The 13,993-nt window shown below is 47.0% G+C and overlaps 1 protein-coding gene across 1 annotated transcript; it reads left to right on the forward strand.

Annotated features, from left to right (window-relative positions):
- Positions 1-1,884: 1,884 nt before the first annotated feature.
- Positions 1,885-12,251, forward strand: LOC134384069 (chymotrypsin-like elastase family member 2A). The gene is made up of 8 exons (XM_063105709.1): positions 1,885-1,924; positions 2,204-2,292; positions 6,658-6,755; positions 7,863-7,991; positions 8,518-8,654; positions 10,723-10,868; positions 11,903-12,055; positions 12,168-12,251. The coding sequence occupies exons 1-8, from the start codon at positions 1,885-1,887 to the stop codon at positions 12,249-12,251; spliced, it is 876 nt and encodes a 291-aa protein (XP_062961779.1).
- Positions 12,252-13,993: the final 1,742 nt, after the last annotated feature.

Consider the following 13,993-nt stretch of genomic DNA (forward strand, 5'->3'; position numbering starts at 1 on the left):
TAAGATAAAATACAAGACTTCAGAAATAGTTTGTTGTCGTAGTGACTGCGACAGACTATAAACAAGAATCCAGACTATTAGGGGGAGTTAGAAGTAGAGTTGGGACTAGAACCCAGGTCTTCGACATCCAGCCCAGTGGGGTTCTGCACCCCAATCCTTCTCACCTTTGTAGAATCCCTGGGAGATTACAAAGTTCTTTCACGGCCATCTTCTTATCCATACAACAATCCTACAATCTGGGCCTGGATTGTTACCTAAGAAACTAAGGCCCTGAAGATAAGTGACTTGTCCAAGCCATGATGCTCAAAATCAACTGAGCAAGAACTTGAATACAGGGCTTAAGAGTCGAAGTCTGCTTTCTCCTCTGCTCTTCTGGCTGAGGCAAAATTAGCGTCTGTGATGGCAGAGCAGGCTATCTCATCAGCGCCTGGCCTGCCTGGCACTGTGCTCTGCCCACAAATCAAGGAGAGTGAAAGTTTAAGGAAGAGCAAAAAAGGAAACCCTACTCATTTTCCCCATCCTTCCTCCACCAACAAGGGGCTTATTGCAGTGCTAAGAGGTGATGCAGAATGCTATAATAGGCTTCGGAATCAGACCAACCTAGGTTCAAATCCCCCTTCTGCCACTTAGAAACTGTGTGATCTTGGTTCTTTTTTTTTTTTTTTTTTTTTTTTTGTCGTTTTTTCATGACCGGCACTCAGCCAGTGAGTGCACCGGTCAGTCCTATATAGGATCCGAACCCGCGGCGGGAGCGTCGCCGCGCTGCCAGCGCAGCACTCTACCAAGTGCGCCACGGGCTCGGCCTGAAACTGTGTGATCTTGGGCAAGTCACTTGACTTCTCTGCACTTCAGCTTCCTCATCTGAAATAAGGGGCCTTCTTGCACGGTTTGCTCAGGCTTAGATAAGAAATTGAGGGCATCCAGCACATATGTGGTGCTTGGTGAGTGCCAGCGTGCCCTCCTTTGTTTGCCCACCCTTCTAAGAAGCTCCTACTCTGACCCCATTTGGTAGATGAAGTTATTAGAGAAGTGCAAGCTGCTACCGTCTTGGGAGCAGACCATAAAATGCATCTGGACCCATCCCAATGAAGCCCTCCTCTGCCAGCATTCTCCCTCACCCCTTCACTGGGGCTGCGAAATCCCAGTCGTGTGGGTCTGTCTTGCCCTTTTCCTATGAAAGCACGTTCCTCGGTGTTTCGCAGATCCTCATCAAATGTGGTGAAACAGACTGGGCACACGTTTCTCTCCCTTTTCACAGATGGGCAGCCCTGGGGCTGAGATTTACATGACTTGTCCAAGGTCACACAGCAAGCCATGGCGTGGCTTAGAACAGACCTTCTCAACTTGGGCACCACTGATACCTGGAGTGGGACAAGTCCCTATTGTCCTGTGCATTGTAGGATGTTTAGCAGCACCTCTGTTCTCTACCCACTAAATGCCAATAGTACCCCAACCCCAGTCAAGAAAACCAGAAATGTCTCCAGACATTGTCAAATGTCCCTTGGTGGGCTAAACCAGCCCCATGAAGAACCATTGTCCTAGAATGCTGTTTGTTCAACATGCCTGCTTAATCTTTTCTTCGAAAACACAACTCCAAGGACCAAAAACCAATATTTTCTTTCCGCTCCTGATACACAACATAATCTCTTGAAAGCAGACAGAACCAATACTTTAATATTCACCTTTGGCATCTTTTTCAAAGTATTTCCAGGGTCATGGGTAGGAGAAAATGGAAAAAAATATTTGGACACAAGTCCTTTTTCCCACTGAGCTTTGAGAAAATCCCCATCTTGCATGCTCCTAGTGTATCTCTTGCTGATAAGTCTACTCATAAAACCAGGGCCCTAGTTAGAGCCACACTTATAGACCTCCCACAGACACACCATGATCAGGACCCTACTGCTGTCTGCACTGGTGGCTGGAGGTAAGCCCTGTCACCCAGAGGCACTGCTTTCCCATCTCCCGGTGGGGCTGGGAATGGGACCTTCTGCCTTCCCCTCCCCCACAGCACTCAGTTCTATAGTTAGTTGTAAGAAAGCTGGAGTGGAGTTCCAAAGAAGTACAGCAAAGGGCAGGACTCTATGACCTCTTGGGATCCTTCCAGAACAAGGATCTTCTATTTGGGGGTTGTAGATGCAGCTAGTATAGTTTACATTGCTCAGATCACTGCTTCCTGGACCCATGACACTTTGTGTTTTCACAGCTCTCAGCTGTGGGCGCCCCACTCACCCGCCACAGCTGTCCAGGGTGGTTGGAGGTAACGATGTGAGTCCCAACAGCTGGCCCTGGCAGGTGAGTCACCTGCACTGTACTTCCTCCCTCCCTACCCCATTCACCTGACATCACTCCTTTGCCCTTCCACCATGGGATCTATTGTGCTGGTAAAGATGAGGATTGGTGGGGACCCAGAGGGCAGCATGGGCAACTTCACCAGCAAAATACAGTCTTGTAGCCTTGGCCAATCTTGGGGGTGGGAGAGAAGTACCTTTTCCACCTTCAGTAAGGAGCTGCCCCACCCCACTACCCATACAACACTCAAATTCACAAATATATTCTTACTCTGTTAACCAATCAGACGCTTGCTTACCTTTCATCACCACCTATGCAAATGTTCCTTGCTTTAAGGAACCAATCAGTGCTGTTTATGCAGATTAACACTTAACTACAGGCAAATCAATGTTACCAATAAATGTTTCCTTACCTTGACATAGTCGTAGTGATATTAAGACTAAAATACTAGGCTGTGTTAGCGGTATGACTCTCAAAGGAAATATGTGAAGTTTACATTAACATAAGTAAATATAGTAGAGGCTGGCTGGTTGGCTCAGCTGGTTAGAGCACGGTGTTATAACACCAGGGTCAAGCATTATAACACTCGTGCAGCAATCTGAGTAATGAGCCCATTCAGATTTTGTGACTCCCTCACCCCAATCTCTCCACTTGCTCACAGACACTTAATTCAATAGCAATGTTTTAAGTATCACAGTTATCAGTCGCTTCCAAGCTTTTAACTTAATTTGCATATAAAAAACAACTCTCTTTTTGAATTCATCTTTCATTGATTACCTTTTATCAGACTACATAATTGCAAGCACAACAGACATAAACAGGTTTGGGAGCAAACCCGGCTGAATCGGGGTGAGTTTCCAACCTAGGCGGTAGGAACACCTACCTAACCTAGCAGCCTGCTAGCCGTGAGTGTTCAGGGTGTCCCATGCAGCAGTCACTATGTTTACAGAGGGAATGGCAAGCCTCTGTTCATCTGCCTGAGAATGGCGCCTGATATTTCACAATTTACATACTTGGCTTTATGTACTGTTGCCTGTCCTTTTACTTTTCTCACAGTCCCACTGTATTTTTTCTCTGGGAAGCTGGAAGAGGGGCCATAGTCCCCCTGTTATAGGACCCCATTGCATAGGGGACACTTTTTGTGCTGAGAACCAATCAACACTGCTTATAAAAATACTTTTTCATCCTCTTGTACAAATGTATCTTTGCTTTGGGAACCCATTGACACTGCTTGTCCAGATGTATTGACACTGCTTATACAAATGTATCCCTGCCTACATTAATGTTAGTCTTGGAAGAGTCTCTACACTTACTGCTTCTGTTTCCCTGAGAGATTTTTTATTTGGTTGGGTGGGCAGGACTAGCCAGGTGGGAAATCAAGGGAGGCAAGTAAGGTACTCACCTTGGGAGCAAAATTTAAGGGGTACCACAAAACTCAGGAACCAAAATGTATATTTTAATGCAACTTTTTGTTTTCTGTTTTTTGGCTGGCCAGTACAGGGATCAAACCCTGGACCTTGGTGTTGTGAGCACCACATTCTAACCAACTGATCTAACTGGCCAGCTGTAATATTTTTTAAAAATCAAACAATGCAAAAATATCCACGATGAACGAAACATTGACATTTTAAACAGAGTCAGGATTAATAGGACTTGGCATGACACTGCCTCAGAGGACTCTTCTAACCCACACCCACCCCAAGATTGTGGCCCTAGGTCACTACCCCTAAAACCAACTCACCACACACTAGGCACTTTAGAACTAAAGTAGTATTTAAAGTTTTCCAGAAAGTGTATAAGTTTCCAAAAACAGGTTCTGGAGCCAGACGGCCAGAGCGTGAATCCCTGCTCCATCAGGAGTAATTTGTACGACCTGGAGCAACTCAACTGGCCTTTCTCCATAGGTAATATTAAAAATATTTAACAGCCTTTCTGGCACAGACCACATTGTACAGATGTTTATGAGCTGCCTTGGTTTACTTAAGTGTAATATGGGAATGATAATCGTGCTTCATGGGGGTGCTGTGATTACAGTCAGCTGACTCACATTCTGAGCTCAGAACCGTGTCTGGTGCATGCTAAGTGCTCAGATTATTAAAGTGTTAGCTATTGTGGATTATTAACCATCCCGAGAGCCCTGCACAGTGGGTGTTGTGATCCCCATTTTCCAAATAGGGTAACTGGGACTCAGAAAGCTTACATAATGACCCAAAGCCACCCAGTTAGCCTGGGGGAAAGCAAAGGTTCAAATTTGGTTTAGTCCTTGCTCTTTTGGCCCACAAAGTAACATATATTATGCTCTTTTGGCCCACAAAAGAATTTACACTTTGCTGCCCACAAATAATATATATTATGCAGACAAAGTTTTCACATCTGTAGGATGGTTGCAGCCTGTGTTTAGATTGGCGGCCATCCTTTATGAGTCTTTTTTCATTTTGTCTAATTGTAGGTATCTTTTTTAAAGCCAATTCATCTCAGGCACCTTAATGCCAAGCAAACAAGAATGCCAAGAGGCTGATTAGAAATGAGGATGTTCAGAGAAAAGGAGGCATCTGCTGACATAAAGATAATCATTCCCCACACTTACGGGAACCATGTGAGTTACGGTTAGAGCAGTCCACATTCTGATGTCACCTCCCTCCTCTCTGCTTAGCCATGGCAGGGACTTAAAAGACAGGGGATGAGGAGTGAAGAAAGAGGAAGTGCATGGAACCACTTTGTTAGAATGAAAAACAGTGCCAGATGCTACCTCCTTAAAGTTCTACTCCCTCTCCTCTCATTAAACTATCAAACCTAATAGAAACAATTTTTTATCTGAAAAAAACCAGACCATGTTGAGCTGCAGGGGAGGTCCACACACACATACACTTATGCATCTCATCTCCTATGAGTAGATTTAGTCTTCAGAGAGAAACGAGAGCAACAGGTGACAAGATCCACTGGAGAGACCAGACCCTGGTCCTGGTGATGTGACTTTCATTCACTCATTCATTCATTCACTCACTTATTCATTCACATGTTCAATCAATAAGCATTTATTAAGGACCCACAATGTGCCAGGCACAGTTCTAGACACCTGGAACACAGCAGTGGGGAAAAAATTCACAGAGCTTATATTAAAGTGAGAGAGTGAGACAATAAACAATTGAACAGCTAACTTCATATCACGTCAGGTGATGTTAGATACCATGAAGAAGAGTAAAGCAGGATAAGAGAAGAGAGAAAGATGTGTGTGCACGTGTGTGTACACATGCACATGTGTGGATATGAATGTGCATGTATGTGTGTGTGCACACTTTTGTGGTCATAGAAGGCCTCGTAGAGGAAGTAACCTGGAGCAGAAACCTGAAGGAAGTGAAGGAGAGAGTTACGCTGATACCTGGAGGAAGAATATTTCAGGCAGAAGGAATGGCAAGTGCAAAGGCCCTGAGGCAGAAGTGGGCTTAGTGTATTTGCAGAACTGCATGGAGCTCTATGTGGCTGGAGCAATGGGGAATCCTAGGAGGCCATTGTACAGTGTTGGGTTTTACACCGTGTGAGGGGGGGAGTCATTGAAGGGTCTGAGCAGAGAAGAGACATAATCAGACTTACATTTTACAAGGATCCTTTGGGCTGCTATATTGAGAAAGTATGGGGTGAGGGGTGGGTTAAGGTGGGAGCAGAGAGAACACGAGACTATAGTATTAATCCAGGTGAGAGGTGGAGGTGGTTGGATGAGCAGCTGAGGTGGTACGAAGGGGTGGCATTCTCTCCACATGTTCTGAAAGCCAAGCTGACGGGATCTGCTTGTGGATTTGAATGAGGAATATGAGAGAAAGAGAGGAGTCAAGTACGATGCCAAAGTTTTTGGCCTGAGCAGCAGGAAAGTGGGATTGCCATTCACTAAGATGGGGAAGCCTGAGGAAAAGCAGATTTTGGGGGGAAATCAAGAGTTTGGTTTTAGACATATTGAATTTGAGGACTATGTCCTAAGGAAATACAAAGGTAACTCAAAAAGTTCATGGGGGAAAAAAAAAAACAGAATTAAAAGATAATACAAATCTTTCCATGAACTTTTTGAAGACCCAAGAAAGAGGAAATTCCAACAAATCAAGCTGCAGAAAGATATTCAAAGTTATTTTTTTAATAATCTGTTTAAGCTTTTGATATTTTTGTTTATCATTTTTTTGTGTGTTAATTCTGATTTTTTTTATAAATTGCATTAAAATGGTTTTTATCTTGATTACTGAGTTTTTTGACACCTCCTTAAGTTTTGCACCAAAGGTAAGTGCCTTGCTCACCCTACCCTAGTCCCAGCCCTGCTCTCTGACGCTGAAGAACAGAGAGGCCCGCTCTTTCAACAGCATGGGTGTCTGTGCTTTTTCCCAGGCCTCCCTGCAGTATAGTTCCAATGGCCAGTGGCGCCACACCTGCGGAGGGTCCCTGGTGGCCAAAAACTGGGTCCTGACAGCTGCCCACTGCATCAGGTAACTGCCTTTCCCTGGTCACCCAACCTGCTTACCCTACCAGAGCTCCTCTCCACGAGTTGGAGCCCAAACAGCCTGCACCATGCTATGTAAAGGAGGCTTGCAAATAACCACTTGCCTGGCTGAGACACACGCCTTAGCTGACCTATGGTTCAGTCTGTTGCTCAATTGAGTGCCCTGTGCCAAGCACTGAGGGAGGATGGTGGGGGAAGGCCCAGTTCCTGCTCTCTTGTGGGTAATAGCTGTGGCCTCTGGATCTGGAATTGGGTTCCTCTGAGTAACTTAAATGACTTCTCCAGGCTTCAAAACATCACCTGCAAAAAAGGGGATAACAGAATTTAATGTGGATTAAATGAGACGGTATGTCAAAGGGCCGAGCACTTAATAAATGCTCAGTAAAATGTATCCAAATCATAAAGGTCCACAAGAGAAAGAAAAGACTGCAATGCTGCTCACTCACCCTCTTCCTTCCCTCTGGCCTCTGCTTGCCTCACACTAGCTGGCATTCAGCTGCATTTCAGTTGGGTCAGTGTGACATATGCCAGGGATGGTCCCTTCTCCACCTAATTTATAAGCTCTATGAGGTGGTGGGGAAAATAATAGAGGCTTAGGGGTCAGAAATCCTGGCTTCTAATTCTGGTTTCTCACTGGCCATGGGACTCTGCACTACTTATCCCTCTCTGGGACTCAGTTTCCCCATCTGCATATGAGAGGTGGGGGATGAAACTAGAAAATGCCCTTGAGGGCACATGACTCCCGTTTTCTCTGTATCCATCTCATTCCTTCCATAATAATATAAAGTTTATGTTATTATAATTTTTATTTTGTATTATAGTTCATAATATAGTATAGTTATAATTATTATATAGTTATAACTATTATGTTATAGAGTTTGTTATATTATAACTAACCGATTGCCCCTGGGGGAATAAAATTCCCAAGCCCCAGTAGTGTCCCGCACAGCAGTCACTTCCTTGGGCCCTTCCCCAGTGTTATCCAAAGCCAGGCCTCTGAGACAAAGCAATAGGGTGTCCCTGCTGGTGGAAGGCCAGAGAGAAGAAATGGCAGCTGGGAGCTGACCCTCTCTACTTGGCCCCTTCTTCCCAGCTCCTCCAGGACGTACCGCGTGGTGCTGGGCCGCCACAACCTCTCCGCTGAGGAATCCGGCTCGCTGGCCATCAAGGTCTCCAAGCTCGTGGTGCACAAGCACTGGAACTCCTCCCAGCTCTCCAAAGGGTACCTTCTGTCTGGGTGCACTTGGGGGCAGAGTTGGCAGGGAAATAGACAGGAGGGTGTCACAGAGGCAGTGGGCTCAATCTCACCCCCTCCTTTGCTCCTTCTGTAGGGAGAGAGATGGAGCCCTGACCTCTTAGAGGCAGAGCCAGCCCCAAAGATGCCTGGGGTAGGGGTACAACCTAGGGGAGGGAGACCAAAGACTATCAGAGCAACCTGAGTCTCCTGCCAGTTAAGCCTGCAGGGCCCCCGTCCATCCCAGCTCCCACTGATCTACTCCTTGCTAAGCCCTGGGGACACGGGGTGGCGCTGCAGACCCTACAACAGTCAGTAGAACAGGACAAGGCCTCGCCTTCCTTCCCACCTCCCAACAAGGCCTTGTGCATTTTCAAAGATGCTCTGATGCTCTGCTTGCTGGGATAGCATGGGGGTAATAGACACAGAAAGATAACAAAGGTCTCAGAGCTCTCCAAAGCCCCACAGGGAGGGAAACGTCAATACTCTATGGTCTGCCTCTTTACTGATTCAGGAATGACATCGCCCTGCTCAAACTGGCTGTCTCTGTCTCCCTGACCGACAAGATCCAGCTGGCCTGCCTCCCACATGCTGACACCATTCTAGCCAACAACTACCCCTGCTATGTCACAGGCTGGGGAAGGCTGCAGAGTAAGTGGGAGCTGGGAGCCCCAGGGCTGGGAGGGAAGGGAGGCAATGTCACCCTGTCCAGCCAGGGCCTCTCACCCCACACATGATCCCAAGGTGTGTAGCTGCCTTGGAGAGGCAGGATAGCATTCACTGATAAGTCTGCCTGGGTTCAAATCCCAGCTCTCCCACTTAACAGCTGTGTGACCTTGGACACATTACTTAGTCTCTCCAGACCACAGTTTCCTCATCTGTGAAATGGGGAAATAACAGCACCTACATCACAGGGTTGTTGAGAGGATTGAAGGAGATAATCCATGGAAGTACTTAGACCAGTATGTTAGTTGTCACTGTCGCTATGACAGAATGAGAGTTATAGAGATCACATGACATCTTCTTTATGGCCCAAGGCCAGAGTTCAGAATAGCACTAACCCTGTGACCTCAGGCTTCTGGAGCTCCCCAAAGGTTCCTGGAGCTCTCATCAAACCCTCTGTTCCCCATATCAAAACCTGTCCCATGTTCCACTTGGTCTTGCTATTCAGAACCTGGCTGAGTGTGAGTCTCCTTTTAACATAAACCCCAAAGGTCAGAAATCCAATGACAGCTGGCCATCAAGAGGAACAGAGCACCTACCCTCCCCTTATAAAACCACCAGAAGTCTGGAAGATTCTAGGAAGGTTCATGAAGATGAGTGGTTGTATTTTCCATAATGACATAAACCTGTAAGTGACATTTTTCAAGAAGTATATCAACACACATACACTCAGATAAATTACTATTGCCCTCTGGACCTGCTTATCTGCAAAAAAAAAAAAACATGTGAAAACCCAGCAGAAATGAGGAGTGGTGAAGGAGGCATGTCATGATTATCAAGATGCAGGTACAACTTCTTGTCTGTTTATCCAGCAAATGCTGGGACAGAATGTATGTCATCTGAGATGGCCAGAGCCAGGGAAGGGTCCACACGCTTGCCTTTCCATCCCAGCTCTGTCGGTCACTATGTGACCTGGGGCAAGCCACTTTGGAACCTCAGTTTCCTCCTCTATAAAATGGAAATACTGTTGGTAAAAGAGATGATATATGTGAAAATGCTTTCTATATTGCAAAATGATATCCAAGAGTTAATTACATATTACAGTGGTCTTGAGCAAGCTGCTTAAATTCTCTTGGCTTCAATGTTCCATCTGTCAAACAGGAATAAATATTTACTGTGAGGATTGGCATTTTGTTGTGGTGGTGGTAGTGGTTTTTTTGGTGGCTGGCTGGTATAGGGATACCGAACCCTTTGACCTTGGTGTTATAACACTGTGGTCTAACCAACTGAGCTAACCAGCCAGCCTAGGATTAGCATCTTTCGAAAAGCCTAATAAAGAACAAGTGAAGAATTATAATAATATTAACCCTTGCCATTAGCAAGAGTGGTACTAGTAACAGAGGAGATGATGGCAGTGTCATTGGGGACCCTTAGGAAAGCTCTGTCTTCACCACTCCAGAATATTTTCCCCAACTAGGGGGCTCCAAATGCCAGCAGACTTACAATCATATTTAAGACAAGTGACAGAAACCCACGGAGCTAGCTCAGCAAAAAGCTAAATCTGCTATAAGTGTTGAAGAGTCTCAACCCAAGAGCAGAGACACAGTTAGGCTTCAGGAACAGTCTAGAATCAGGGGCCGGAAGCCAGTAAGAGACTCAGGAAACTCTCAGGTTTTCTTTTCCTGGCTGGTCTCCTTCATCCTTCTCTACAAAGAAGAAAATGGCTGCTGCTGCCAACAGTTCCCAGGTTTACCTCCTCTCTGGCTGGGATCTCTTAGTCCTCATCCAAATTCCCAGGGGAAGGAGCTCATTGGCTTAGCCCGAGTCACATGTTTGCCCCTGAACCAATCACCAGTGGACAGAACACTAACCGATCAACTGTGAGGACACAGTGTAGACAAACATGGCTGCTCCCATTGCAACCGTAAGGATGGAAGAAAGTATTAGGGGCCAGAAAGAAAGGGGCTTGGAAGGAAAACCCAGTAGGTGCCCACGACTTCCTTTTTTCTCAGGAGTCCCTTTATTCCTGAAATGCCTTTCCTCTGGTCTCTTTAAGCCAACGGGATTCTCCCTGACATCCTGCAGCAGGGCCGGTTGCTGGTAGTGAGCTATACCAAGTGCTCCAGCCCTGACTGGTGGGGCAGCTCTGTAAAGACCAATATGGTCTGTGCTGGGGGTGATGGCGTGATCTCCAGCTGCAACGTGAGTACAGAAAATCAGGTGCCCCCTCCCCCCGACACATACACAATGAACTATATAGCTGGGGATGGGGAGAAACTCTAGAGGTCCTGGGGTATATCCTCCCACCTCCTGGCAGAAGCACCTGGAAACAGCTCTGGATATATCAGAACCCAACCTCTGTCCTTGTAGTCTCCAGAAAAGATATTTCAAGAGTCTCCTTGTATTGTACACCCCCAATCGCTGTCACATCCTTTCTCGGGTCTCATTGAGGTCTCTCATTACTGTCATCCCTCATATTCTTCTATGCAGGAAGGGAGCCGGGGGGAAGTATTCTGTAGCTTAGGACCTTTCTAAAGTGACGTCTAGCTTATGCATTGAATTAATCCCATTACTAGCCCAATGTGTCCCTTCAAATTTCCTGGAGATGGGATCTGAACCCAAAGGAATTTGTATACGGTAGACTCTGCAGCAGAGTGGGGACAGAGTGAGGACAGAGCGGGAAGGAGCTTGCCACACACCTGTCAATCACACTGCTGTGCCCTGACACTCTGCCCACAGAGACCTCCCGGGAAGCTCCCTGGTCAGGGGAGGGAATAGCCGGTGATGGTGAAGAGCATGGCAGTTTAACTCTGGGATGTGGTCTCAGTTCCTCCACTAACTGCCTGTTACAACCTCGGGCCAGTCGCAACCTCTGAATACTCGTTCCTCCCGTTCAGTGAACTGGGGACACTAACGATACTACCTCCTAGGTTTCTGTGAGGATTAAATGAGACAAGGCATATAAAGGGTTCAGCTCACTTCTGGGTAGAAAGAGTAAATGTTAGCTTTTGTTGGTATTGTGGTACCATGTGAGCTGTGACCACAAGGGTAGGCCTCAGAGGACAGAGCGACCCGTGGTAGAACAATATAAATGCAAACAAAAAACAGAACAATGCAAGAATAAGAATACTATCAATGCTTGGAGAACAAGAGCTCTAACAGGCAGCCCCTCCCCCTGCCCTCACTGTCCCCCCAAACCCCCTGGTCCCTCCTGACAGAACCCTGGCCTTCCCCAGGGGGACTCTGGCGGGCCACTGAACTGCCAGGCGGCTCACGGCCAGTGGCAAGTGCACGGTATAGTCAGCTTCGGGTCCTCCCTCGGCTGTAACTACTACCGCAAGCCCTCCGTCTTCACACGGGTCTCCAACTACATCAGCTGGATCCATTCGGTAAGAACCAGACAAGCCCTGAGCCCCATGGGCCCTTCCCTTGGGGGCCTACCCGACCCCACAAGGACCGTGCCCACCTGGGGGCTGAGAACCCTCTCCTTTCTCCTGAGAGCTAGGCAGGAGGCCCCTGGAGGAGGCTGCAGACTTGGGCAGGGCCCTCCACGGGCCTCCGAAATCTCTGTGTGGGTCAAGTTGAGTGGAAATGAACACAGAGGGTGGCCTTGTCTAAAGAGGCTGAAAACCAAGGCTACTCCTCAGGCATCAAGAGCGGGTTCCTTAGGATTAGTGGGTATTTTATTTTTGCATATTCGTGTGTAGGCCCTGACCCCACCATCCCATGTTATAAAGTCCTATTTATCTGCAAAGCCCAAAATCTGGTAGTTTGAGACTCCCGTGACCTTAATTATTGGAAATGAGTACCCCTGAAAGGTCCCCCAGCTATTCTGGTGGGCGACCAACCATTCTGGTTTGCCTGGGACAGCGAGGTTTTCTAGGATGCAGGACTTTCTATTTTGAACTAGGATAGTCCCAAGCAAATAGGGCTGATTTGGTCCTGTTATTGTGAATATGTCCCCAGAGAACTGTCTCTTATGAGCTTCCACACAAGCTAAATTTCCTTTTTTTTATTTTGACAATCAACACACACTTGTTTATAATAACCATAAAACTTATTTATTAAAAATATAATAACGGGCACCAATCTTGGGAGCAGCCATGGATACAAGTAGAAGTGGGTGGAAGCAGCCAGAACAAGAGTTGTCACAAGGAAGGGGTGCCTGGGGCAGGGTGGAGGAGACACTGCCTGGAGATGGGTGCTGGGAGGGGAGAGGATGGGTGCTGGGAGGGGAGAGGATGGTCTATGCCAACTGGGGGCGCTGTTTGAACCTCCCCCCCTCCACGTTGCTCTTCTGTCAAATGGAACTTGAACCAGACCAAGACTCTCCAAAATTTTTAGGAGCCAAAGCAAGTGGGAGTTGTGTTTGTGGCAGGGCCCCCAAAGAAGGGAGAGCTGGCATCAGATTTCATTATTTTAAGTTTAATTAGCAGAGAACTGTTAAATTAAACTGACACTGCATTATAAAACCAAATATGAAATTGCAGCCATGAGCATGTGGTCACAGGAGGAAAACTATACTGTCAAAATAAGCAGGTGGCTGCTTCCAAGTTTTCCCATTAAGACTTGCCAGCTCCTTGTTCATTTGTCTGTCTGCTGGCATTTCTTTGCCAACAAGTGGTCACAGGCGTCAGAGATTCCAAAAGTTTGTTGGAGAAAAATAAAAAATCAAGAAGAGAGTGGCCATTAATTTGAAGGGTTTTTTTGGTAAATTGGGGGAAAGCCATGATTCGATTTTGGCAGAGAGAAATCTGAGTCCAACTTTTGAGGTACCACCAGCATTTCAAAGGAGCCTGGCCGAAGACTGATTGAATGGAAGGATGCTAGGGCCGGCCCGTGGCTCACTCGGGAGAGTGTGGTGCTGATAACACCAAGGCCAAGGGTTCGGATCCCTATATAGGGATGGCCAGTTAGCTCACTTAGGAGAGCGTGATGCTGACAACACCAAATCAAGGGTTAAGATCCCTTTACCGGTCATCTTTAAAAAAAAAAAAAGAATGGAAAGATGCTTAGGGGCATTTTCCCAGCCAGATCTAGGATCCTTTTCCAGCCCCAGCTGCTACATGAGTCACCCTGTAGCTGGTCCTGGTAGCACCTTGTGGGCCCAAAGCAGGGGCTGGGGGCAATTGTCCTGATTTGTTGTCCTAGCATCAGCTGTTCCCAGCCACAGACACAAGCACAACAGAGTAGGCCAGAGCCAAGAACACAGCCAGATGGCAGAGGGGATGCCTGGGGAACACAGGCCTTGTGAGGCAGCTGGGCAGAAGTCCTGCACTGACAGGAGAGCATCCAGGGCAGGCACCGATGCCCAGGAACGGGCCCCA

Source organism: Cynocephalus volans, chromosome 8, assembly GCF_027409185.1.
Source record: "Cynocephalus volans isolate mCynVol1 chromosome 8, mCynVol1.pri, whole genome shotgun sequence".
Lineage (NCBI taxonomy): Eukaryota > Metazoa > Chordata > Mammalia > Dermoptera > Cynocephalidae > Cynocephalus > Cynocephalus volans.

Bases quoted from the DNA above. Each gene is read 5' to 3' on its own strand.
- LOC134384069 (XM_063105709.1), top strand. From the start codon at position 1,885: ATGATCAGGACCCTACTGCTGTCTGCACTGGTGGCTGGAG. The intron at 7,992-8,517 runs GTACCTTCTGTC...TTACTGATTCAG, and splicing joins TCCTCCCAGCTCTCCAAAGG to GAATGACATCGCCCTGCTCA. The intron at 10,869-11,902 runs GTGAGTACAGAA...GGCCTTCCCCAG, and splicing joins GCGTGATCTCCAGCTGCAAC to GGGGACTCTGGCGGGCCACT.